Source organism: Convolutriloba macropyga, chromosome 9 (genome assembly GCF_964194025.1).
Source record: "Convolutriloba macropyga chromosome 9, txConMacr16.3, whole genome shotgun sequence".
Taxonomy (NCBI): domain Eukaryota; kingdom Metazoa; phylum Xenacoelomorpha; order Acoela; family Convolutidae; genus Convolutriloba; species Convolutriloba macropyga.
The window spans coordinates 32,517,134-32,544,691 of NC_134476.1; the positions used below are offsets into that span (position 1 = coordinate 32,517,134).

A 27,558-nucleotide genomic window follows, 5' to 3' on the forward strand; every position below is an offset into this window, starting at 1 on the left:
ATTAAACGTAGACTTAAAGAACTAAACTTCCAACTTTTTTTCCTAAACAAAATATCCTATAGGACACCAAGTTTAGGACAAACATTTATATTTCCACTCAAGTAAGTATTAGCTCAGTGTCTGTTAGAGCACACAGGGTACAATTTTTTTGGTAGCTAAAACTTGGGGGCACGTGCAATTAGCAATTAGCACGTGCAAAAAAGGAAATTTTGCGGCCATAACTTAGCGGTCCGCTTGATGTAAGAAAACATAATTCAATTCTCCAGCAATTATAAAAAATATTCCTAACGCTCTTAACAGAAAGAAAGATTGGCTTTCTACTAGTAAATAGTTCGATATATCTCGCAGAAATGAAATTAGCGGTTGCCAAACAGGGCAAAAAAGGTTTCATGATAGCAACAATTTCGATAGCGATGTCAAAATGGAGCAAAAAAATGATTGAAACAGCTGGAAAACAGGAAAAAATTAGAAAAGTTGACGAAAACTTCTCGTTTAATAATTTGCAAAACTGTACTCTTAATTTCAATTTTAATTAAAGTTTAAGCCCTTTCGTACCCTTTGGTTTTTAATTAAGTTAGCATATGAATCTTAGCCCACCCTCGGGCCTTGTGCCCAGCACTCGGGCGCAAGCGCCCTCGTGTCAGGGCAAAAATTCCGTCGGGACGCTAAGATTCGTGTGCTAACATATACAAACTAACCTCTCCGCCTCTAATTTTTAAATTTTTGAAGATAAGCCTGGCTTTCTCCAAATACTGAGAAGGCACTCATTAATGCTTTTGTGCCTCAACGCTATTTCTGGACACAAATTTCCGGTAAATAATTAAAGAGGTATGAACAAAATTCCCGAGTCAGTGTGACTTTAATTTGAACCTGACTGAGTTGTTAAAAATCCTTTAAATGTAAAACTTAAGCTCTAAACTTTTGCCGATAAAAATACTACTGCGTGGATCCCATCTGTTTTGCCCCGTCCCAAATTACAACTTAGCGGGTATAGTTTTTGCGCTCCCCGCCACACCTGCTCATTTTTACATATTAACATGGATATAATTAGAAATTTTGTTAGCAAAAACAATGAGGGGGAGGGGGGGGGGGGAGAGAAAACAGAATAGACTCAATTTTGTTTATAGTATTGTCTTTTTAAGTTAAGGGTAAATGAACCACACCGCCCACCATACGTTCTTTTCTGTTCTGCCCCCCGTTTCCGAATAGATCCGAGGTATCTTTTCCGTATCTGTCCCCTAAGAACGCTATCTATTCTGTTTGCCCCCCAAGCTTAGTGGGCTTATGCCTTTTACCCCCTCCCCCCAGGGGCACGTGCTAATTTTTTACATATTAATGTGCTATATAACAACATATAATTTGTAACTGGGGTTGTAAAAAACACTGGGGGGAGGAGGCAAAACAGAATAGATCCCAAGAAAGTTATACTCCCCGGTTACATAGAGCACGTGCCTTTACATAGTAAATTTTTCTCTAAAAATTTTGCACCTGTTACTGGCGTGGGGGGGGGGGTGCATATGCACTCACTAAGCTGGTGGGGGGCAGAAACGAATAAAGATGCCGAAAATGATATAATCATTAGTGTCTCGACCTCGACATGGGATCATATTTTCTATTATTCATCATTACAGTTTCTTTCGATATGGCTGTTCAGAGCAATGATAATGTGGCTGTGGAACGAGCTATTATCAATGGATACGAGGCACCTCTGAGACCTTTCTATGTAATGATCATAACCCAAGTTGGTGAATCGTATTCCCAATGCGGTGGCACTGTTATTGGACCTTGGCACGTGTTGTCTGCGGCCCATTGTTTTCCAAACGGTACTTGCCGACTAAAAAATTATGGGTCATCCCCAATACCAATCCACCCCCTTCCAAAACAACCCCCAACCGTAAGTTTACAATAATGTGATGGGGGTACAACGGGGTACATCACAAACTATAATGAAAGACAAAAAAGGGATTGCTGGCATCATCCTCAACCCCGGTTGCCCATCATACAACGTTCCTTATTTTCCACGAGCTGATTAGTAATCATCCAAGGTTTTATATGATTTGTATGATTTCATGGTAGTCTTACAGAGATCATACAAAAAATTGAATCTTAGTCACAACAAGCTTGTTGCAAAATTTGTATAAATTTTTCCTTTGTAATCGTTCTGGGTATTATATGATTTTCTAGGTAACAATATATAATTTGTAATTACGGGCATAAAACACAACATTTGTAATGGGGGAAGGGGTGTAAACACTGAATGGAGGTGAAACAGAATAGTTCCATGAATTTTTTCATTTGTGTCCCAGTTTACTGGGTGCATAGTGTTTGCTGCCCCAGACGAACCTACCATATTTTTTAAGAATGTAATGGCATGTGGTCCTTAACTGGAGGGGGGCACTAACAGAAATGATCCGATCATTCTTCTCTACATGGATAATGTATCATTAATTTTTTTTGTCTCGATAGAAGGACGGCACTCAGAAACCGAGTTTGGTCGATATAAAATCGGATCTTTTCCGTTTGTGCCCCCCAAGCTTAGTGTATGTATATTATTTGCACCCCCCAGACGCACCTGCCAAATACTTCTACATAATGATTCACTATGTAATGACACGTGCTCTGTAAAGAGGAGAGGGGTGCATAACGTACTGGGGGAGGAGGGTCGCATAACGTACTGGGGGGCACAAACGGAAAAGATCAAAAACAATTGTTGAGGCTGCGCTTTCACAACATGATAAGGAAAATACATCAGCATAAAAACAGAGATAGAGAAAATACTTTTGTATAAGTTGTCTATTAGTCATCGTAATAGTCCCAGTTTTAGATATAGTTACTAGTACAGTCATAGTCATGTGAAAGGGAGAAAAAGGGGAAAAACAAAAGCAACACAACAACAAAAAGGAACAACAGCCGCAGAAAAAATTTTTCTGGATGTATTCTGTTTCGGCCCCATCTGTGTTGTTTATTAGTTACAAATTAAATGTTGCTATTTAGCACGTTACTGTGTAAGAAAAAAGCACGTGCGCCTGGGGGTCATAAAAAATTTCTGCTAGCTAACTTGGGGGGGGGGGCGAAATAGAATATATCCGGCTTTCTTCATAGAACTAATTAAAATTTTGCAACAATAAACTGACTTGAGCAGTAAAAACGTGTTACTGTACCTTGCGTTTGAATTAATCTTGAGCAGTCAATTGTTAGTGTGTCTTGTACTGAAAGTTAATCTTGAGCAGTATACTATTTGCACTCTGTCTTATATGTACAAATTATGGGAGCTGCAATTCAACTGTTACCAACCCCAGCTTCTGGTATTTCAATTTTTGAGTTAAAAAGCTAAAGCCAATATAGATTCAAGTTTAAATAATTTTTGCATAAACAGATTTTATACATATATCTTTGTCTTCGATTTGTTTTTATATCGGATTGAACTGGTATACATAAGAGTTCTGTAGTGTTTGATCTGTAGCAAATCCAGTCTGGTTCGATATTGAAAAAAACTAAGATTAGCAAATAGTTACGATATTAATTGTAATGCAACGGTAAGAACATTGTAATGCAACGGCGGATATACAGTTACAAAAACGAACTGCAAAAACAAAATATGCTGACAGATTTTGTAGCCACTCTGAACGTTCTGGGCGGTGTAAAGGTTTCCTCGTCGCAACCGATTGACTGAGCAGCCGTTACATTTGGTCCGCCGACGCGCACAGTGGAATACAAACTGCTGTCCATTTGAAGAGATTAGAAATTAAATTCTTTGTACTAGTGACTTTCACTAAGGAAACAAGCTGCTGCCTAATTTACGAAACAAAATGACTCGACCAGGAAGTCGCAACAACCTGTATAAAGAGATCAAGACCTGTGCTCAGAGCAGCTGCGACAAAAAACACGATATGTTGTAAAATATTATAAAGAAAAAAGACCGACCCACCCATCAAACTCAAAACAGTTGATCAACAGATACAAGAGATCGACAACCCATTTCAGCAACTGCTCGGCAAACAGTGTGGTTTATACTCGCATTGCACAGAACAACAGGAGTTCTTCAAAAGCTTATATAACGATTGGTTACCATATACTCAAGGACAGAAAGGTATGTCAAATCAAAAAATCATTCAACTGTTTCCACTTCTGAAGCAGAACCGCCGGGAATCAATTTATTGCCGACGGATCATAATTGCAGAATCTCAAAAGGAAATGACAGCACAAGCCATAGGACACTGAAAACCGTTACACGAAACCGACAATCAAACAACCAAGATCTAGAGAACGGTTCGGAAACATCCTCAGCAAAAAGAAGGATTGAAGAAAAAATGAATAATTTCGAAAATGAATTCGGAACAAAATTGCAACTCGAAAGAACACAGTCTGAGAGAAAAAAACTTGAGCTGAAAATGCAGATGAAAAAATTAGTGATGCAGCATCCGCTTTGGAAAGGGAGCGAGAGTTAGAGCGCAAATTGCAACGTTGGAGACGCATGATGTACGTTCTCAGTCAACGAACGCTCGTGACAAGTCGCCTTTCAATTGGATCTCAAAAAAATGTCTCGGAGTGGGCCAATACGATAAGGAAAACAGAAACACCAACTCGACCGAAAACCTGCTTTGATGTCAGTTCTAAACGGAGTGAAGATAGGAATTATTCACGATATCTAAACTCTCGGGATCGTTCAGCAAGTGCTGAAGACAGAGATGTTTTGCACAACGTAGCTATGCGCACTAACATCGGATATTCCAGCAGTAGCAGTTTGCCAAAATTGAAGTTGAGTAGTTTTTTTCGGAAACCCCACTGGAGTGGCCTGAATGGTCTAGCATGGTTATCGCAACACCAGATAAACAATCGATTCTGAATTCTGAAAAAATGAACCGCATAAAGACGCTGCTTACAGGTAAAGCAAAATCCGCAATCTCTGGACAACTTTACAGCGCTGTCTGTAGCATACCAGAAAGATAATTCGGAAGATCGCATGTAAATATAGATGCGCAGCGCGAGAGCCTACGAAAGGCAAATCAAGTGAAACTTCTTGACTCAGCGAGTCTAATTCAGTTTTCTATTGTCTCTAAATTCGTGAACGTGCTCAAAGATACAAACAAATTGGTATCCTGCAATCAATTTCAACGTTATGTATGGCAGTTGATAAGCTGCCACAGATACTCAAAAAAATGGTGGTTCTATGTTGATGACGAGGACGAAGACTGGCCTGATCTAATTATGTCTAAAAAAATGGCTATCAAGGAAAGCATTCGTGCATGAAGGATTCTCTGCGATTAGAAGCGAGCGCAGAAAAGAAGACAAGTGCAATACAAAAAGAGATAAACAGTTCTTGAAGACGTCAAAATTCAGTGCCAGTTCCAACGTATCCATCAAGAAAGGAAGCCACCGCAAAGCGATCAATGTCCGCTAGCTGACGGTAGCCAGCGAATTTGGAACTGCCCATTATTCAAAAACATGAATATTAACGATGGATATATAGCAGTGAGGAAGCAACGGTTTTTTATGGATGTATCGGAAAAGGACATGCAATCAAGGATAGCAGAGTCAACGCATGCCTTGTAAATGGATGTACTAAAAAGCACAACCGATTGCTACACTCGGAAAACTAAATGGAGGAGGGTAATCATCCAGTCAACGTAAGTGCTGAAACAAAAAATTAAAGTAACGAAGTTACATGCTTCCTGCAGATAGTTCCCGTCTCAGTTTAGATTTGATACAACCAGCTAAACGCATATGCTTTCCTCGATTGTGGTTCTACGGTATCATTCATCAATCAAAGCTTCCAAGAGAAGTTGCAAGCCCAAAGCACTGAGCTGTTTCTTAAAATAGCCGGCATACAAGAAACGGAAACGGAGGATCTGAAGACACGAAAGTTTCTGTCAAAATAGAGGGACTGCACTCAAAGGTGCATTTGCTTGAGGCGTCCGAATTTCATTGGGAAAAACAAATTATGACCAGAACAAATTGAAACAAAGTATCAGCCACTTGAGTGTACTTCCAAAAAGAAGTTTCAATTTGATGGAAGTTGGCATCATTATTGGTCAACATGCCTATGAACTACAAAAGGCATTAGACTACAAGATAGGAACACGAATAGAACCAGAGTCGCTGTCCTGACGGAATTAGGGTGGTTAGTCATTGGACCCATGAATGGTAAAAGAGGAAAAAACGTTTGTCATTTCGCTAGCACACAGAAGAGAAAATGGCGGAAAAAGTTCAATGCTGGTAGAACATAGAAACCTATGCTTCCAGAATAAACGTTGAAAGTCAATGAAAGAAAGAGCAACAAGCTCAGAAGTTCCTAGAAAACATGACAAATTTTACAGGCTAGCGGACGAAGTGGTTATGCTCTGGAGTGAATTAGAATCCAATTCTCCAAACAACTACGATTCAGCCCTAGGTCAGCTCTACTCACTGGAAAGACAATTCCAACGAGAATCAAATTTGAAAGATTTGTGTCAACAGTCAATTGATATAGATGTTGAAAAGGGGTTTGTGAAGAACCTGAACAAATCGAAAGTCAAATGCACTTTTTGGGAGGAAGAGTATTTGCCACACCATCCAGTACTAACTCCAACAAACCGCGTATAGTTCGACGTGTTTGCAATGCTGCAGCCAAATACCAAGCTTTTTGCCCAGATGTCAAGCCATTAGCCGGACCCTATCTATACACGGATTGATTGGAACAATATTCACATTTCGAGAAGGACCAATAGCCCTAATCGCAGATATTGAATTAATGTTTCTCAAAAGGCAGGTTCCTGAACGATATAAAAGATGCTTGAGTTTCCTGTGGCGACCGACAATGAACAAACCTGTGCAGACTTACGAGTAACAACGTCATGTCTTTGTGCAAATTACGCTCTAAAGCGAGTAGCAATTGACAATGAGGACGAGTTTCTAATTGCAGCAAAAGCAATCCAAAGCAACTTCCATATGGAGGATTTCATCAAATCAGTCGACACTCCTGACGAAGCAATCAATGTTTTCAAGCAATTGCAACTCTTCTGTCAAGACATGGATTCGAACTGAAAAAGGGGACCACCAACTGCAATAAAGTGACAGAGGAAGTCCATGAGTACTTGAGATCAATCAGCGACACAAAGCAAATGAAAGTAGAACCTAGTAAGGTGGTTTCATCCGTGCTTCAGCTTCAGTGGATTGTTACTGAAGATAGTTTACAGATTTGCAGAGGTACTGGCAAAGAACTTAAAACCACAATCACCCAGAAGAAGGTCTTATCTCTAGTTTCATCAATGTCTGACCCTCCTGGGTTGTTTGCACCATTCAGTGTTCAAATGAGACGACTCCTGAAATGCATCTGGACAAAAAATGCAAAATTGGGACAACTCAGTGGAACCTAACGAAGGAGAGGAGTTTCTGAAACGGAAAAACCAGCTTCCAGAGGTAGCAGAAACCAACCATGACAGAAGTTAATTCAGCACAGCTAGGGATAATTGGGAACTTCATGTGTTTGCCAACGCACCTGAAGACACAATCTGCGCAGTGGCATATCTACGCTCAAAGCCCAAGGAACACTCAGCAGACTTAGCATTTGTATTCGGAAAGTGCTCAGTCGCACCGATGCGACACCTTTCGATACCATGTTTGGAATTACAATCGGCAGTTATGGCAGTGAGACTGAAAGAACAGATAGTTAAAGAACACGAAGTCAAAGATACGAAGTGATAACTTTTGGAGAGTTTCTATTACTGTTCTGCAATGGATACGCAGCTCTCACCGCAAAAAACAAGTGTTTGCAAGGAACCGAATTGCGGAGAATTTAGATACAACGGAAATTTCACAAAGGAATCATGTGAGTGGTATCAACAATCTAGCCGACAACGGGACCAGAGCCGTGAATGTTGAGCAACTCGAGAAACTCAGGAATAATGAATGGCTCACTGGGCTGGCCTGGTTGAGGCATCCAGATAACAAGTGACCTGAACAGGTGAAATTAGAGTTGGCCTCTGACCTATAAAGCGACAAACAAACGGCTTTCATATCTACAACCAAAGAAGAGGAACCAATCGCTCAAAGGGAACAATTCAACAGTTTTATCAGACTTGTAATTACATTGGCGTATGTGCAGCGAGCCTTGAGCAAAACGAAACCGCAACAAAGATAACTGGTATTGAGGAAAAAGAAAAAGCCAAAGCAACTATCTTCAAGTTACTACAGCAAAAACAGTTTGCTGAAGAGATGAAATTTCTCAAGGTTCAAAAGGCAATTCCGAGAAACAACCAGATTTTGCATTTTTTTCCCTTTGTTGACAAAAGGCGATTTATTCGTGCCAAAAGCAGAATAGGGACACGCCAATTGGACTTCAATGCAAAGCATCCAATATTATTGCATTGGAAATATCATGTTGTCGATTTCTTCTTGCGTAATGAGCCCAAAGACTACAGCCATGAGGGAACTGAACATAAAAGAAGCATTGTTCAGCAACGATTCTGGGTTATAGGCGTAAGAAATGCTTTGTTTTCATTAAAAAATAGATGTATCACCTGCCGAAAAGGCAGAGCACAGACAATGTTTCCCGTAATGGCAGAGCTACCTATAGAAATGATGGATGCTTCAACAGCTTTTGAAAATTTTGGAATAGACTACTTTGGCCCTTTTACAGTAAAATTTGGGCGCGGAACTGAAAAGTTAGTGCTGGTTGTTCACCTGTCTAACAGTACAAGCCATACACATAGAGATAGTCCCAAAGTTGGAAACCGAAAGTTGTCTGAACGCAATTATTCGGTTTATAGCTCGAAGAAGCAAACCAATAAAAAATGGTCAGTGAGAACGGGACAAACTTCGTTGGATCAGGCTGAGAGTTCAAAGAGTTCATGTCGCGGCATGAAACAAAGACAGAATTGAAGAACATTTGCTTCAACAAGGGTTCAGATCGAAGTTCAATTCACCCGCAGCACCCCACTTTAGAGGCTCATGGGAGCGACTGGTCAGAAGTTGCGAGAAAGCAATGTATGCAATGTTGGGGAACCGATGAAATACTGAAGTTGTTCTTTCAACCGAAAAGTGTCTTGAAGAGCAAACATTGAGTGCTAGACCAATGACGCCAGTTAGTTCTGAGTTGAACGATTCCAAAAGAAATTACCCCAAATCAATTTCGGATTGGTAACAAAATCTTTGTCTATCATATTTACCATGCACAGGGAATTCGTCGATCATCAAAAACGCTTTCGACAAACACACGCTTTCTCGATTCTCATCTGCGACCAATTCTGATTGGAGTATCCGCCAACTTTGAACAATCTAAACAAATGGAAATGCGAATCTGACAGAAACTTGCACCAAGGTGATCTTGTTTAGTTGATCGAAGATAGTGCTAAACGAGGGTATTACAAACTTGGCCGAGTTACAGAAACAACCAAAAGTTCTGATGGAGCAAGTCGATCAGCAATGATTCAAACGAATGGCGGAATCTACAGGAGGCCTGTTGAGAAGCTCGTTCCAATACTACCAATTGATGAGGAAGTTTTCACGAAGGAAAACAGGGCCAGCGATGTTGAGGCTGCGCTTTCACAACATGCTTATTCTTGAGCAATATATTATTTGTTACTGTGTCTTGCATCTACAAATAATAGGAGCTGCAATTCAACTGTCACAAACCTAGCTTCTGGTTTTTCAACTTGTGAGTAAAAAAGCAAAAAACAACATAGATTCAAGTTTAAATATTTGTTGCATGAACAAGTCTTAGATATATATCTTTGTCTTCGATTTGTTTTTCTATCGGATTGAACTGATATACATAAAGATTTCCGTATTGTGTGGTCTGTAGCAAATCCAGTCCGATTCGTTACTGAAAAAGACTCAGATTATGAAATAGTTACAGACTGATTTGGAATGTAACGGTAAGAACATAGTGGATATACAGTCACAAAAGCCAACTGCAAAAACAAAATATCTGGACAGCTTTTGTAACAACTCAGAACGAATTGGACGCTGTACAGCTTTCGTAGTTGCAACCGATTGTGAGAGCAGCCATTACAAAAATCATATATTATCCGTATATGCAATTTGAATTTTTGTCCCTGACATTTTGTCCTCGATACGGGATAAACAGGTAGCGCCCAGCGGGCAGTTAGCTCTCTTAGAGCCTTTCAGTGTACTGGTATCCATGTATGCAGTTAACAGAAAATGTTTCGGAGACTTATACTCATGGTGTGAAGCAGCTAGCTACCGGCAAATCAAGCTCGACGGTTGTTTGAGAGCAATTCACTCGACCGTAGTGAGCTGTTTCCACTTTTTGGAAAGAATGTTTTTTTTTATTGTGGACTGATACAAAATTACTCTTTTTCCAGCATTATCGTTTGTATCAATTTTTTGAAATCTCTTCCACTCTTGTTGTTTATAAGAGAGTAAATTAGGGCAGACGGTTCAAAATTAATTGTTTTTCAACCACTTTGCCTGGTGTCAAATTTTGTTCTACCTTTTTTCACCCTTGCTGTTTCCACCCAATAATTTACGCAACAAAGAAGACTGACACAAACTATAGGCCAACAAGTATAATTAAGAGTAGAATTTCTGATTTTTTTACACGTTTTTTTTCAGAGAAACAAAAACACATTGAGAAAAGGCAACAAAATTGATTCAAGAGGCATCAAAATTGGATTTGTTGTTTTTTGTAAGAACTATCGATAATTGTCATTTTCGTCGGTAAATTATGTACGAAGTGTCAGGTATTGTCGTTTTTGTCGTTTCCCCCTTTACAATCTTTTCCCAGTTTCTTTTTTAAGAAAATATCCTTGACCCGAGCATTATATTTTTGGAGACACCCAATCTAAAGGCCATCGCCATATATCGATTTTATGAAAACTTGAAAAGAACATACGGAGCTTACTACTGATGACGCCAACTTCTCGTCGGTTGTTTGAGAGTAATTCGCTTGACGTTAGTCGATTATGTTTGAAGAGTTTGTTTTTTTTTATTATTTTTAAATTCAGTTCATAAAGCAAGTTTTGGAATCATAAAACGTCAGAACATAAAATTTACTGGTCCGGGGAGGTGCTTTTTGCAGCAGAAAAATTACTCTCATTTTGGAAACAGTTATGAAACACTTTTTCTGAAAATGACATAAAAAACGGTGCCTTTGATGCCATAAAAAGAATCATGTTTGGTAAATTACTTACTAGAAAAAGAGCACTATATATCGACTTCGATCAAATAGAATTGACCATATATGTTACAATAATAACCATTGAACGGACCGTATGTGGTCATCAAAAACAATATGATGTCGTTAAGAATGTGCCTAATTTTTAAATGGAAAATTAGTTTCCGTAAAAACGATCACATATGGTGACTCACTAACCAAAGCAGGAGCATAAACGATTTTTCTCGCTTTTTGATGGACAACATATGATCCGTTCTGGTTGTTAAGGTATTTTAGGTGGTCATTTTATGGCATGTTAGGTCGGTCAACCCGGGGAATCTCCGAATATCAACTGTATGAATTCAATTTCTTAAGTTTACAGGTACCAGAGGCGTTTGGGTCGTGATAAGTGACTTTTTAAAAGAGAAGAAAGACGAGCATGTCTACAACGCTACAGCTACAGTACACGAAAAGTGAGTTTTCAATTATTAATATTTTTCTCCCTTGCAAAAAACACTTACGCTTTCAAATTCAACTTCCTTAATCCTAAGAAACAACTTAATTTGACATTTGTAATAAAATATCGATCCTCTTCCGCGTATGCCCTCTGCCAGATAAAAGGGTACATTTTTTTTGCGCCCACCTCCACCTATACCGTATATACACCATAGTTGAGGGATGTTTGAACCCTCCATAGCAAGAAACCGATTTCTTATGAAAGGCCGCAAACTTCTGACGTTTTAAAAACCTAGAAATTTTGATCTAAAATTGTTCCCTTTTATGAATGATGAAGTCGCGCAATTTAATCTTTGTGTTTGCAGCGTAAGTCTGGGTCAACTAAAAGCTTCTCAAAAAAGAACTACTTTTAGTGTTTATTGTTAGACACTTCATAATTTAATCTCGTAAAAAACCAAATTCTATGCCTTATCCGAACAACGGAAAAAAGTCAAAACTTAAGGAAAACTGACAAATTGTTGTATTAGCAGTATTTTTCTGAACAATTGTCTTTTTAATCATAAAGAAAATAAATGAATCAAGAGTAAATAAAAGAAACTCAAAAAAAGTGATCTTAATCACATAGCCTTGGTCACAAATTTGAGTGATTGGAAGGGCAATTCAAATTGGCACCAAAATTATTGAACATGCTGTGAAAAGTGACATAAAAAAACAGTTTTATGTGTTTTCCGCAAACTTATGTCTTACATTTAAGCGATAAGACTTTCTGAAATTTATATGAGACTCGCTGTTAGATCAGTTTACTGCTCCCCAATTTATCGCCCAATACAGCCACCCTCAGGCTGGAGTTTTTCAGCTAACAAATACGCTTTCATAGCTAATGATGTTTTTACATTTTCACTTCAGAAACCAAAGAATTTTGTTTTTAGTGGAATTTTTATTTTTGTTTTCTCAATTTTTATCTTTTCTTTCAAAGCATTGTAGCAATTACAACATTGAACTTTTGACTTCAGATATTTTGGCTACAAAAATGTCGAGTTTAATGGATTATTAATTGCTCTCAAACAAAGTTTGCAGCAATTATTTTAGTCCTGTTGGTCTTTTTCATACGCGATTCTTGACTTGACCGATTTTTCGTCTGACGTTTTTTCTTTTCGTCCTCAGAAACGGGATAAACAGGTAGCTCACAGCGGGCATTAAGTGCTCTTAGAGCCTTTCAGCTCTGTTTCAGCTCAATCTGTATTGGAGACTAATACTTATGTTGTGAAGGGCGGTTCTTAGAGGTTGACGACACACACGCTGTTGACCACCCCTATTGCCCCAACCCCCCAGCCGCGGTGTTGCCCCCACCCCAGTGTTGCCCACAACCACCCCTCCCTCCCTACCCATCAGCCCCCCGGTGCAACCCCCCCCTCGTGGTTACGTTCGAGCAACCAATCGCTAAAAACACGCAATTTTATCCTAATTTTCAAGCTCATTCAGCCATAGGTGTCAAAGAATCTGCTCGAAGATTTTATAATAGTTTATTGCATGGTTTCTAGTGGCAGTGGAATGGATTCAACATAGTAACTTACGAAATTTAGCATTTTTTTTTACTAAGCGTCGATTTTTTTTCAATTTTTTTGACATTTATCTTCCATTAACCAAGTCTTTACAGACCCAAGTGCCAGAAAATCTCCTTAAGGATTTGATAATAAATTACTGAGAAATTATTTTGGCCATGCAATTGTTTTCAACTTTTTATGATCACAAGTTTTTTCATTTTTATTTTCAATTTTAAAACTCTCAATTTTTTCAAGTTTTTTGAAATTGCGGTCACTTTTTAGAATTCCCTGGCCTTAAGAACCACATAGCCTCATCTAGGGTTTAATTATAGGTTACTGCATAGCTTCTAGATGTAATGGAATGTTTCTCAAGAATTTAATTTCAGCCATTTTAAAAAAAAAATTTTTGCAATTTTTTCAAGCTTTGTTTTTTTCTCCTCCAGGGACTGATGAAAAGCTGTCGCCTGAATTATAGACTTAATGAAATGGTTATTAATATTTTAATGACCCCAGATTTACCAAATTTTTTTACTACAGTTAATTTTTTTAATTTTTGGAGAAATGTTATCATCTTTCAAATTTTTGGATCATTATGAGCCAGTGAAATTATTTAAAGCTTGAAATAGGGATGCTGGATAGTCCCTTAAGACAATGAAACCGTTTTTAAGATCTCAATAGCGAATTTTAGCAAGATTTTAGTAAAAGTTTTGATTGTTTTCAAAATTTTTGAATATTTTTGTCCTTTTCTTGAGTTTAACGATCATTACTGGCCAACGAAGCTTTTCAAGTCTTACTGATGGGTCACTTGACATGACTCCAGAGATAAAAAATAGTGCTGAACATTTTTTTTTGGCGAATTCTGGTTTTTATTTGAGTTTTTTATTTGACTTATTTGTTGACAAGGCTAGAAAACTGAAGGCTGCAGAGTTGAATCAAGCTAAAGCTAGCCTCACTAAACTGTGGCTAGCTACTGACAAAGCCAACCGCTTGCCGGTCGTTTGAGAGCAATTTGCCCGACGTTATGTTATCTTCATATTAATGGAGTACTGCCAAACATAATTCATATCAGTAATTAAAACGTAGGTTTTTTAGAAAGTTGAAATTGCTAGAATAAATGAAAACTAGGTGATTGAAATTTACGTTTAAAGAGCTCTCATTTCTGTATCAAATTTATTTTTGTTGCATGTGCGCACGAATATTCTAGTTTAGTCTGACCAAAAAACAAGCCTCGAGTAAATTCTCCATCATTTCTAAAAAACCCAGGTTGAGGTGCCAGACAAAAAGTCGACATGTCCCGACCGTCCCAGACGGAAAATACCTATGTCCAGACCGTCCCAGACGGAAAGTGCCTATGTTTAGACTTTTGTGCGTTCACCAGACTTTCGTGCGTTCATGTCCAGACTTTCGAGCGTTCATGTCCAGACTTTTGCGCGTTCACCCAACTTTCGTGCGTTCATGTACAGACTTTTTTGCGTTCAACAGACATTCGGTCTGGACTTATCGACTTTCCGTCTGTGACCTCAGCCTGGGAAATGTTGGAACAATAATAACCAAGGCCCTCTACCATTGAAATTTATGTACTATTATACGTATATATAAAATGTCAACCACATTTGGTCATATTCAACTTCAAGAAGGAAGAAGGAGGGAGCAGCTGCAGCGATCTTAATAGTTCTCGTATTAAACATTGAAGAACATATGGAAATAGGAGTTGACACCGATTTGTTTTTAGATTAAACAGGTATTTCTTATTATAGCCCCCCCCCCCCCCCCCCCCGCAAATTTTGTGGATATACAATGAATAGCCGCCACAACTATATACGATAATGGTTGGTGGTTAGTCATAATTTTTTGAGTGGCGTATAATTTGAAAGACCCGAATAAAAAGTACACGGATTAACTACTACTGTTATTTATATTACAGTTATGATAACGAATCGGTGAGAAACGACATAGCTTTGGTGAAACTAATGAAACCAGTGCCATATTCACGTGTCATCCCACTATGCGACAAGTCATATGAGAACAACACAATAGCAGTGTGTGGAATGGGAATTACAAATGTTACGGACAAGAGCTTACCGCTTTACCTGATGGAGACAAAACTACGCGAAACATCCCATTGCGAGTTCGAAAGTGTTGATCCCCTTGTTCATGTAAGAAATTTAACACCCGACGGATGTAATCGTTGGCACCCACCGCGGGCTTAAGAGTGAGGGGAGATTTGAATAACCCCTTCTTTCTCCGCCCGCCAAAAATACGATGCGACGAAATGCGATATGTTTATGAAAAAATGTCAAAATCTCAGCAGTTTCGTATTTTTCAATATAAAGAAAAAATCAGCAAAAAATCAACCAACAAAAAAATAAGAAACATTTTTGAACTATAATTGGATACAGAATAGAAAATATTCTTTTCAAGCATATTTACTTTCAAAGTCAGAAAGTTTGAAGCGACATACCGAATTAGAATCGATCTGATAAGTTCAACTATTTATGACATATCTACGATTTTAAATTCATTTGGTTTTTCGAATCTTTTCCGTTTGTGCCCCCTTCCCGAGTATGTTAAGGACCCCCAGTGGCAGAGCACACGTGATTACAGTAAATTATTATGCAGAAATATGGCAGGTGCAAATAGGGGGTCCAAATCATATGCACCCTAAGCTGGTATAAACTAAAATGCCCCTTTTTGGGTAAAAGTGATTGAGATGGAGTAACAACAGTCCTGAAACTGAACTGATTCGTGACAGCAATACTTTTTTGTTGCCTCAATGAGATTACCAATGACGTTATCCACATGCGGCCACAGCTTTTTGTTGCGGCCATGTTAGGGGGTCTATTCAAGTGCAACTACTGTGAAAATGGACCAGTACTGGATTGGAACCAGCATCTTTTACTTGCAAGCCTAGTGTTCTACCCAATTACACCAACTGGTCTTAAGCTCTCGAACTTGGGCGTCTCTTATAACCCATTCTCACGTCTCTCTATCTTTCTTGTTCCTCAAGGCTTCATTTTTCTAGCCAAGTATACGTTGCACAAGTAGAGCTTCTTGTCAAGCTATGTCAAGCTTATCTTATGCACAACTTACATTAGGTTGTTCTCTCTCAACCTTCTAACATTATACACAAAAGGCCACAGCTTTTTAATTGCTCTCAAACGAAGTTTGTAGCAATTATATTAGTCCTGTCGGTCTTTTTTTAAATAAAAACAAAAACGGACCGAATTCTCAAGATTTTAATTTTCATTAAAAAATGTGTTTCTTCAATGTCCGAAACATTTGGCTTCAAACTGAAAATAGTTTTTTTATGTTTTTATAGAAGCGTTTGCAATTGGGAATTGTCGTAATGAGCAAGGTCTAATACTACATGAAGAACAAGTAGCCCAGACAAAAGGCATATACTGACAAGATAATGTAAACTTATCGAACATCTAGAAAATTAAAAGAGAATCACTAATAAATCAGTGAACATAACACTTACTGTCCTCAACAAGAACTAGTGATAAGACGACTAAAAAACAAAAATTAAGCACAAAACAAAAAATCAGCAATAATATATTCACAGCATTACGTCAATGTTAATTTAATGCTCAGCAAAATTAATTAAAACAAATGCTTAGATTCACTTAGGCATCGTTTAGATGCTATGTCAATACTCTGGCCAAGTGACTACATAACAAAGCGAACAAAAACTCCCACAAATGTCAAAAAAGCGGCAAAAAGTTTGTACAAGAAGTTGTTTAATTGCTCTCCAACGAAGTTTGTGGCAATTATATTAGTCCTGTCGGTCTTTTTTTATGCGATTTTTCGCTTGACCGATTTTTCGTCTGACACTTTAGACTTTTCGTCCTCAAAAACGGGATAAACAGGTAGCGCCCTCCGGGCATTAAGTGCTCTTAGAGCCTTTCAGCTCTGTTTCAGCCCAAACCGTTTTGGAGACTTATATTTATGGTGTGAAGAGCGGTTCTTAGAGGTTGAAGACCCCCCCAACTGTTGAGCCCCCACCACTATTGCCACCACCCCCCACCGTGCTGTTGACCCCCCCCATCCAACTGTTGCCACCCCCATCAGCAAACCCCCCCCCCCCCCACACCGTGGCTAGCTACTGACAACCGCTCGCTAAAACAAGCAAATTTTTAAAGTTTTTGAAAGTTTTGTCGTTCTTTTGGTTTATCCAACCTCAAGAGCCGAGGAGCCTCCTTTAGGGTTTGATAATATGTTACTGTAAAGTTGCTAGGCGTATTGGACTTTTTCAAGATTTTAACATCACGTATTTTAGCATTTTTGTTTGACAAAAATTGCATTTTAAATTTTTTTTTAAAAAATTAACATTTATTGTCATTATTCAAGTTTTTTCAGCCTCAGGGTTCAAAAAACCTCCTTAGGGGTTTGATAATAGGGTTTGTTGCATAGTTTTTAGTGGTAATGGAATGGTTTTCAACATTTTAACATCACAAATTTTAGCAAATGTTTGATAAAACTTGAATTTTTTTTTCAAATTTTTCAAAATTTATTGTCGTTATCTAAGTTTTTCCAGCCTCACGAACCAAGAAACCTCCTCTAGGCCATGATGAGAAGTTACTGAAAATTTTTTATTGGCCATAGAATAGTTTTCAACTTTTTACTTTTACAAGTTCTATCGATTTTTTCATAAAGTTTGCATTTTTTTCAAGTTTTTTGAATTTTTTTCTTTCATTTTATAGGTTTATCGAGATTCAAGGGCCAAGGTACCTCATCTCGAGTTTGATAAAAAGTTATTGTATAGTTTTTAGATGCAATGGAGTGATTTTGAAGATTATAACATTTAACGGGTTTTAGCATTTTTTTGAAAAATTTTTGGAAATCTTCATGTTTTTTGAAATTGTAAGTCATTTTTTAGGTTTTTCCAGCCTCAATAGCCACGAAACCTCCTTCGAGGTTTGATAGTAAGCTGTTGTTTAGATTCTAGAGTTAATTGAATGGTTATCATTATTTTAATGACTCGAGTTTTCGCATTTTTTTTGATAAAATTTGAAAAGTTTTTGAAAAAGTGTTGTCATGTTCAAAGTGTATGGATCTTTATGAGCCAGTGAAACTGTTTAAGGCTTGAAATGGGGATACTGAATAGTCTCTTGAGACAATGGAATGGTGCTTTGAAGATATTAATGTCACGAATTTTAGCAAGATTGTGTTAAAATATACAAAATGTTTTTTTTTAATTTTTGAATATTTTTGTCCTTCTCTGAGTTTAGCGATCATCACATCATTACTGGCCAACGACGCTTTTTAAGTCTTGCAGATGGGTAACATGACAAAAATCCAGCGACAAAAATTGTTTGAACATTTTCTTTACTGCGAAATGTGGAAACTTTTCTTTTGAATTTTACACTTTCAGTTTTTTTTCTATATGATTTAGTTACAAAGCTGGAAAACATCATGGAAAAAATTCCTAGCTCTCTCTGTTTGTGTTGACTGTCGTTAACTTCCTTCTCGTTCTCGCTCACGTTTAATCCGTACTCTCTCTCTCTCTCTCTCCTTAACTCTTTTGTTGATGCCGCACTTCAGCGGCTGTTATGTGGCGTGATGTCATCGTATATTACCCTAATCTCAGGCCCCTTCAATCAAGCTAAAGCTAACCTCACTAAACAATGGCTATGTACTGACAAAGCCAACCGCTCGCCCGTCGTTTGAGAGCAATTCGCCCGACGTTAGTCGGTTATGTTTGTTTGATTTTACTATGGTATTGAAACTTCGTTAATGGAAAGTTAAGAAATGGGTCCCTCCCATTATTGCCACCCCGCGAAATTATATAGTACCACGGTTGAGGCCGGACTAAATGTTTCAATGCCAGTAAGCTGGAGGAGTTTTAATGGGAAAGACGAAAAAAGTACCCAGCTTGATGTATTTTGTTCGGAGCCTTCCTGTGTATACCTAATGGCCCCAAGTTGCAAAAGACCTGTTGTTAAAAACTTATTACTGTGTAAAACATTGCATATGCAATATTACGGCAGGAAAGTTCGGAATTGTCTAAAAATGGGCATGAAAACGCCAAAAAAGACAGGCTGTCGTCCCGAAAACGAAAAAAAAATGGTCGACAAATCTTCCAATACAAGTCCCGAGAACGCCAAACTAGCTAAAAGATTGTCCAAAATAGGTCCGGGAAAACAACAAAACAGCCGGGAAATAGTCCAAAATAAGTTAAAAAGCGCCAGATGAAGATGCGGAAATTGTCCAGCAGGGGTCTGGAAAACGCCAAAAATAGCCAAGAAATCGTGCATATTAGGCCCGCATAACGCCACCAAAAATAGCCAACATATCGCCTAAGTGGTCGGAAAACGCTAATTATAGCCGACAAGTCATTCATAATAGGTCCGGAAAACGCGAAAAATAGACAAACAATTGTTTAGAGTAGATCTGGAATACACCAAAATAGCCATAAAATTGTCCATGATAGGTCCGGTAAACAGCAAAAAAGCCGGGAAATTGTCCAAAAGTGGTCCGGAATTTGACAAAGATGGCCGACAAACCATTCAAAAAAGGTCCGTTAAACAACAAAATAAGCCTGTAAATCGTCCAAAATGGGTGTATAGAACCCGAAGTAGTCAAGATATCGACAGTAACTGGCCGGGAAATTGCCAGAATAAGCCATGAAATCCCTAGAAATTGTTCAGTCAGTAATCAAATTTAGGCGGAAAATTGACAAAATTTGATCGAGATATCTTCAAAATAGCCGGGATATTGACAGAAATTGGTAAAAAAATTTCGCAAAATTATTAGGTCCCTGAGAAAAAAGTTTTGATTGGAAAGACGTTTCAATAAAATAGTCTAATTGTCATGTGTATTAGATTCATAAGTTAAAAGAATTGATCCGGTATCGTTGATATAGGAGGTTGGTAAGAAATGATTCAAAGTTTCATTTTGAGTCTGACTTTTGCAGTTTTAATGTCTTCGGTTTTTGAATCAAATGAAAAACCCTAAACAAAGGATCTCTGATTTTTTTCGTTGGATCAGGCTGGCGGCTGTTTGTTGGGAGTTGAAATTTTCGAAAATATGAAACTCAAGGCATTTGAGAATTTAAACAATAGCAATATCATTGACTAGCGGTATCAACATGGTCATGTACTAGATACTTGAAGTTACAAGTTCATGAAAAATTCTTATATTAGTGGCTTTAAAAAAAATATTAGCAATGAAATTTGGAGATAGAAAGCTCAAATGGAAATTCTGATTCCAAACGACAATTTTTGACCCATAAATTTAAAACAATTTGATCACTTTTTTGACCTTTTCATTCCAACGAATGAAAGTCTTTTTCATTGAAAGTTGGAACGCTGGAGGTATGGAGAAGAGCGGAAGCTCAATTTATGTAGAATAACTTTCAAATTGGAGAAGTTGGATTTGTACACATTTTTGGCTATGAAACCTAACTTTTTTAAGTGCGCTCATTTGATTTCTGTTTTCATTGTTTCTTTTTCGTATTTTTTGCAAAAAAAAGGTTTTTAAAAGTTATAAATGTGTTTCAATTTTGCGTATTTGGAAATTTTGAAATAATCGAAGAAGATTTTATGGTTTATTTGAATTAGACATTGATTTTTTAATCAATTATAATTAATTTCGTATTTTTCCTATTTTGTTGCTTTTGTTTTTGATGTGCTCTTTTAACTACGTTCTCATTGACTCTCTAAGAAGAGCTGTAAAAGAAATCAAATTGAAATTCAAAGCTCTCAATTAATTTGTAACCAATTGTTTTCGAAATGTTACGGTGAATTTTGAATCTTGCCCATTTTGTAGTTTTTGTTGTCATATCACTTTTCTCAGTAATGAAAATCATTATTGCTTGATAAAGAGACAAAATGAATCAAGTTGCTTAGGTGAGTTCGTATCGCTTTTGATGAAACTAATTCATACTGAAATCGTCTTCTACACTGTTTGTTTGCAAACAAATTTTAGCCAATTTTTGAGCTTTCCGCCTATTTTTTTCTGCGATTTGTTGTCATATCACTCTATCTTATTAGTTATCATAACTATCCTTTGAATTGTTGCAGTTCGTAGCTAATATTTTCTTTGACGTCTACCCAAATTGTGTTAAAAATATAAAAAAATTTTTTAAAATTTTTGTCAATTTTTGTTCATCATGTTGCTTCTTTAGTGATAATGGTAATATGAAGTTAGTAAAATTTTAAAGAGTTCATAGACGTGACTTTTAATACTTTTAACATATGTCATATCAAAAAACATTCGATAATTGTTCTTTTGCTGCTTTTCTTATGGAATGTCTGTATTTCCCAAAAAGAGCAATTAACAATGGCCTTCAAGAGCTGAGTAATTGTGGTAATACATTGAGCTCCAATTTTTAACTAGAGCTTCCGTAGATTTGGAAACCATTTCTTTTTGAATGATTTTGATTAATTTTTGAATCTTGCCCTCTCATTTGTTTTTTTGCTCTTTTCTGGTTCTTTACTGTCAATGGTTGTTATACTGTGTTTAAGGTTTATTTTTTGTAGTTCTCTGTTATTTCTTTTTTTTTGACGCCATTAATTTTCAAAAAAGATTAATCTAAGAACACATAGTGTTGACACCAAAATAAAAAAATTTTGTTGTATTTTAGTGTTCTGGTTGAAAAAACATTTTTTTAATTTTTCTTTTTTTAGCGAATATCGGATCACGTTCTTTGTTGACTGTCACATCTTGATGTGGTTCAAAAAAGTTGATTTTCAGGCCCTCAAATAATTTAGCTCTTTCGATTGCAGTTCAGAACCTTGGTTTTTTCAGCAGGACAGAACTTAAGCAAAATACGTACCTGTAAAGTTTCAGTGCCACAAAATGTTCGTAATCAGAAGATCATTGTAAAAAAACCTCGTAACTTAACTCGTAACTTTTTTGCCAGAAATAGAGATTTAGAGACAGCTGACACAATCTCCGTTAACACAAAAATAGAGCTATTTGAAAATCCGTGCCATATGAAAGTCTACCAGCGTTAATATTTCGCCGACTTTTTTTTACAAATTCAACTCATTGATTATACAAAATCAAACATTGTTTTTTTTTTATTTTTGAAACATTTAACTGAACAACTGATCTATTTAAAAACATTTGGAACAATTGGGCAGTTCTTTGGGCACGCGGCAAAATTAAGGATAGGTTTGATCTCTTCGGGGATTCTTACAATCAGCCATATTTTAATGTTTATTTGGGCGCATCCTTTTTTCAAAATATTTTGCTTTTAAAAAAAAATATTAACAAAAAAATTGATTAAGGGCTCAATTATTGACAGCTCTCATTTATGTGATACTGAGCTTGACTCTGGATATAGTTTTTTTAGAAAAAACCTAATGGATTTATTTCTTTGACAATGAGTTTTAGTAAACTCTAACTGAACTCTTGTCTTTTCCATTCTTTTGTTATTCTTTTTTTTGCAGACTGATTGCTGACTCTACCTGTTCAAAGATCCAGGTGGCTACATCAACAGGTGTAATTGAATCTATACAGTGCATTTGGTTGTTGTCTAATGTCTCTTATGACATTGAATATAATTATTTTAAGAAAATTCAGTGTTTTTTTGAACATGTCAATTTTTTATCCATTTTTGTAAATTATTAGCATATTCTCAGTGAATACAGGTCGAGCTCTCTTCCAAGCAAGACAAAAACCAATTTTTGTGGTGATTTTTCTAACATAACGACCTGTTGGTTTCGGTATTACGAGTTTCCACACGAAGTTTTTTTTATTTTTGTGCATAATTGACTATTTTTGCTGTTGGTTTTTGTTTCTTTGGTTAATTGTCACATTATTGAGAAGTCCAGATTTTGTTGTTGTCGTATGCCAACTTTTGGGTAGTGAAATGTCACAACGGCCATCTACAGAAATAAAAATGAAATCAATAACTGATATCGGTGTATAGATAATGGTTTAAATGACTTCGAAATTAATATTTTTTCGAGTTATGTTTGCCCCAACTTTTCCCTCTTTTGTTCTGGTTCTCGTCATTTTTTCTTCTTTATAATACATAATTTTTGTAACTAACCCTCATTATTGGGAAATCTCTTTTAAATTTTGGTTAATTTTTTTGGTTAGAGAAATAATTTCTCTATTTAATAATTTTATGACTGATGTCTTTAGGGCTTGGTTAATTTGTTTCAGAGATTTTTTAGTTCAGATACTATTCAACGATTGGGATTTTTGATGTCATTTTGAGATAGTTTTGTCCTCTTACAAAAATGTTTTATGATGTTCAATGGAAACGCAAGTGAAGTTTCTCTGGGTTAATATTATATACTGTGGCTTCAACAATGTGGTTTTCTAAAACTGTTTGTGAAATTTTTTGTTTCTCTTTCTTTTTATTGTTATTTTTTAGTCTTTTTGGTTTCTCGAAAAACAGGCACAATTAGTTTTCTAATCTAATACGTTGCAGGATAAACTGTTCATTTTTTAGTTGAAAGCATATGTTTGTTTTGCATTTTCAAAAAATTTGTTATCAAAAAAGACAATCGGTTTTTGAGCTTCGTCAATCTTATTTCAGTTAATTTCTAGCTCAGTTTCTCTATAGACAAGTCACATCCCTTATCCAAAGAACTACAATTTGCTCTTCATAACTGTTCTATTAACCTCAAATGGTCTTTGTTCTTGGTACTATGAGTTTTCTTTAAAAAAATCGCGATTCGTGCTTGTTTGCTTTTTTTCACATTTCGGATTTCTTTTCACAGTTTCACGTTATTGGACAGCTCTGTTGTCATTAAAATAAACGCAATTAGAAAATTTAATTGTTCTTAATGAATGGTTTAATGTCTAATTCCCTGGGACACCGTTTTCGTGCAAACTTTTTGTTGTTGCATGCGTTTGTCTTTTTTTTGTAGTTGTTTAATGTATCCTGGATAATGAGAGGTCTCAATCACTATCATTGGAAAAATAAATGAGTTTAAGTTGATACTTATTGTTTTTAATCAGTTTGACATTAATTTTTTTCAAAAAAAGCGACGTTTGATTAAACTTTGGCCTTTTGATCTTTTATTGTCAACTTGCTTTCAAGTACCGTTGAGGAAAAATCCCACTTTTTTCTAATGAAATACAGGTTTATTTTCTTCAGTTTTATCTGTTGCCAATTTGATCTGGTAATTAATTGTTTAAAAAAATGGTCAACGAGTTTTGGTCGTCATTAATATTTGTAATTATATAATATTTGTCGCCCTTTTTTCTGGTAGTCAAACTAATGACAGGTCTCATCGGCCCTCTAAGGTATATTGGTTTATTCATAGAGTGGTTTTTTGAACGATATGGTATTCTTTTATCTCTTCCTCATTTGGTAGACAATTAAGTGAAAAATGTAGATGAGCGAGGTCGGACCATTTTGTGCTAACGCACATTACCGAGCCTCCTTGTTTGATTTTTAGTAACGATAGAGAGAATTTTTTGTTTGAAAAATGTTGAATTCATATAGCTTTCAATTTAATATTTTGATGTTCAATTTTGATCTCATTTGTTTTCTGCTCATTATCATAGATAAAATACTTCCGTGAAGTGCTTTGAAGTTCCAAAATGAGTAAAGGATCAAAGCCCCAAGATAGGTATTGGTCAAATTCCGGACCTGTGTTCGAGACATCATAGTCGGATGCAACCTAGCGAGTAGTCAGAGCTCCGATTGTGCTGATTCGTTGACACACCTACACCTTAGTTTGGTCATGTTTGGTCTAATCCGGCCCATACTTATTTTTTCGTCTGTAAAAGAGAAAAAACATTGAGTTTAATAAACTCTGTGAGATCTTTGTTTCAATCAGAATCCTAGCAAATTATATGGAACGATCAACGCCCAGATGTCCAGCCCAAGACGAGAGCCATGCCTATAGAAAAATGAACTTTTTTAAACAACAGCCCATCAATAATAATTAACTAGCAGCATAGTGCAGACTAACAAACACAGCTATTTGATATTTGAGATGATTCTTACAGCCAATGATTTTCTCAATAAAAAGTAGTCAAAATAAGTTAATATTTGGACAAAAAGACGCATTACATAAATAACAAGACTTTCAAGGTGTTCTACGAGGTGTGTCCGGGCTAAGGTTCCCTTTGGGTCTGTTCAATCTGACCCATACCAAACTCTCAATTTGTTTGATCGTTACCCTGTGTCAGCGAATCAAGCCCATCTAACTTTAACCGGTTAACCAGGTTTACAATGACAACAAAAAATGAACGGTGCATATGATCTTCTCAAAGTGATTTTGGAAAAATTCAAGAAGCTACCAACGTGAAAGAAATAAAGGCGTTGTTGAACAACAGTTTATGACGTCATTGAATATTATCAGGTATGCTTGCATTCAGATGAGAATAAACACACCTCAGGATGCCTAGGTGACTCGGGTGGACCTGCTTTCCCCCTGTCGACTGAAAAACAAAAACCCATTTGTTTGTATGGAATCGTGAGTTTCGGTGATGTCACTTGCTCGGCAGACACGGTATTCACGCGAGTGTCAGCTTACTTAGATTGGATACAGAAGAACATGTAAAAACTTTTAAATGGGCTTAAAAAATTGTGCGAACAAACAAATTAAGGTAGTCATAGTTAGAATGCTAATAGTAAAATCAGTTTTAAATGATAAAAAAGCTTCTGCTGTAAATTTGATGGCCAATTTATTGAGAAACTTGTGTTTGCTTTAATGTTTTGTTTTTTTTTATACTACTGAGTATACAACCAAGTTTGATGAATTTAACTAATTTTGTTCTCTTTTACTTAGATTTGAAGTCTTTAGATTTCACAAACCCACTGCTTTTCGTGTTTTAACTAACATTGACACTCTTACGAAAGGTACAAAATAGTTTTTATTAACACAAGAACTATAGTTTGCGGTTAACTTAGCATATAATTATTTTTTTCATATTTTTTTTCATCATAAATAGACTCATTTTAATTGAAAGTCAGATTGTTTTCGGCTCAATCTCTCAAAAAAAGATAACGAGGTAATATTTCACGACAAAAAAGTGAACTTGAATTTTAAGTCGTAAACAAGAACAAATTGTAAAACACTCTAAAATTCTCTAGGTTGATTTTTCTGGCAATGATGAACAGTCGAGCAATGTTTCGTGTCAAAAATGCATCTAATGTGATTTCACACGAAAAGTTTTTTCCTATGAGATTATTAATTACCAATTATTCCGTGTGAATTAGTGTACGGGGAGAACGTCCGGAATATCTGTCTCTAAAATTGTTCATTTTTAGCTGTTCTCAAGAACGTGCGGGGAAATTTTTAGGAATCCAGTTAGCAATATCAAGGTCTCAGACTAGGAGGTTGAGGATCTTTGTTGCTGTATAGTAGTATGCTAAGGAAATGGTTCTAAAATTTGTTAACTAACAAACAAACAATTAATAAAATTGGAGAAATAGGGTTCAGTTTAAATGAATACACCGAGAACATCAAATTTAATTTCAGATTTTGAAGATTAATTTTTTTTAATTTTTCGTTTCCGTTACTGCATTATTAGTGATAGGAAATTATTGTTTTGTATCGAAAACCTGCATAAAATAAAAAACCAAAAACAAGCAAAAGGTGCAGCAACTGCTCTTTTAGATTCATACTTATCTAAATAGGATCGTGGGACGTTCTGTAATACAAATAAGCTTTGATCAAACCACGTAAAATTTACACGAATTGTAAATAATATCAAAGAAGAATGAAAATGCGTTCTTGCAGGTTTAACTGCTCTAAAAATAATTGCGCGATAAGCAGGATTAGGCAGCATTGTTTGTTGTGAAAATTAATGCGTTTTTAGGAAACAAACAGAAAATTATACAATACCCAAAAAGATACCCGTTAACGTGCGTTCGCACGTGATGTTCCGACACGAGCTCATCTACATTTTTGACTTAATTGTCAACCAAAGGAAGAGATAATCAGAAATAGATGTTTGAGCTTAAAAAATTGTTACACAACCGAACCACTAATTGAATTGCATGATGCCATTCCTCATAACAGCGCTCAAGAGAGCTGTCGATAAAAAGATGAGAAAAAAACAAACAACAAAATAAGCAAAGACAAAGATTTGACGGCAAAAACTAAATATCAAAATTAAAAAGCAGCTAGTGACAACCTCAAAATGCAATCGGATAAAACCCAAACTACAAAAATTTACTTTGTAAATTACAAAGCAGTTGCGATTTTTCCGTGATGAGACTAGGTAACAACGCGACAAAAAGAAGAAATAATGGGTCGAAATTAAGAAATCAATCAACATTTTTAAACCATCTTGAAAATCATCAGTTTTTAACAAAATAGTTGTTGACAATCTATCTAGAAGTCATTGAAAAAACCAGTAGGACCAGTAGGACTTGTTTTTGTTTCGAATAAGCCACAAAAACGGACTAGAGATTCAGCAAAACAAAAAAAAATACAGTTTGCGAAAACATAATATGTTGGAGCCATAAAAATACTTTGCTATTATCAAAAAAATGTGCATTTTTTTCCGAAAGTTATATATACTATTTCAGCTAAAATT

The 27,558-nt window shown here is 36.4% G+C and overlaps 2 protein-coding genes across 11 annotated transcripts in view; one reads left to right on the forward strand and one right to left on the reverse strand.

The window, feature by feature from the left end:
- LOC142345738 (tetraspanin-3-like) overlaps nt 1-27,558 on the reverse strand; it is a 550,337-nt gene that overhangs the window by 128,017 nt on the left and 394,762 nt on the right. The window lies entirely within an intron of this gene.
- LOC142345344 (chymotrypsin-like) lies at nt 226-25,797 on the forward strand. Of its 10 annotated transcripts, none has more exons than XM_075397360.1 (5): nt 226-239; nt 1,632-1,823; nt 11,478-11,568; nt 15,020-15,251; nt 25,374-25,797. In XM_075397360.1, the coding sequence occupies exons 2-5, from the start codon at nt 1,643-1,645 to the stop codon at nt 25,572-25,574; spliced, it is 705 nt and encodes a 234-aa protein (XP_075253475.1). In that variant the 5' UTR covers nt 226-239; nt 1,632-1,642; the 3' UTR covers nt 25,575-25,797. The 10 variants fall into 10 exon arrangements, with proteins under 10 accessions (XP_075253475.1, XP_075253471.1, XP_075253469.1 ...); XM_075397356.1 differs by lacking the exon at nt 226-239 and adding an exon at nt 336-384; XM_075397354.1 differs by lacking the exon at nt 226-239 and adding an exon at nt 836-899 and having other exon boundaries at nt 1,583-1,823.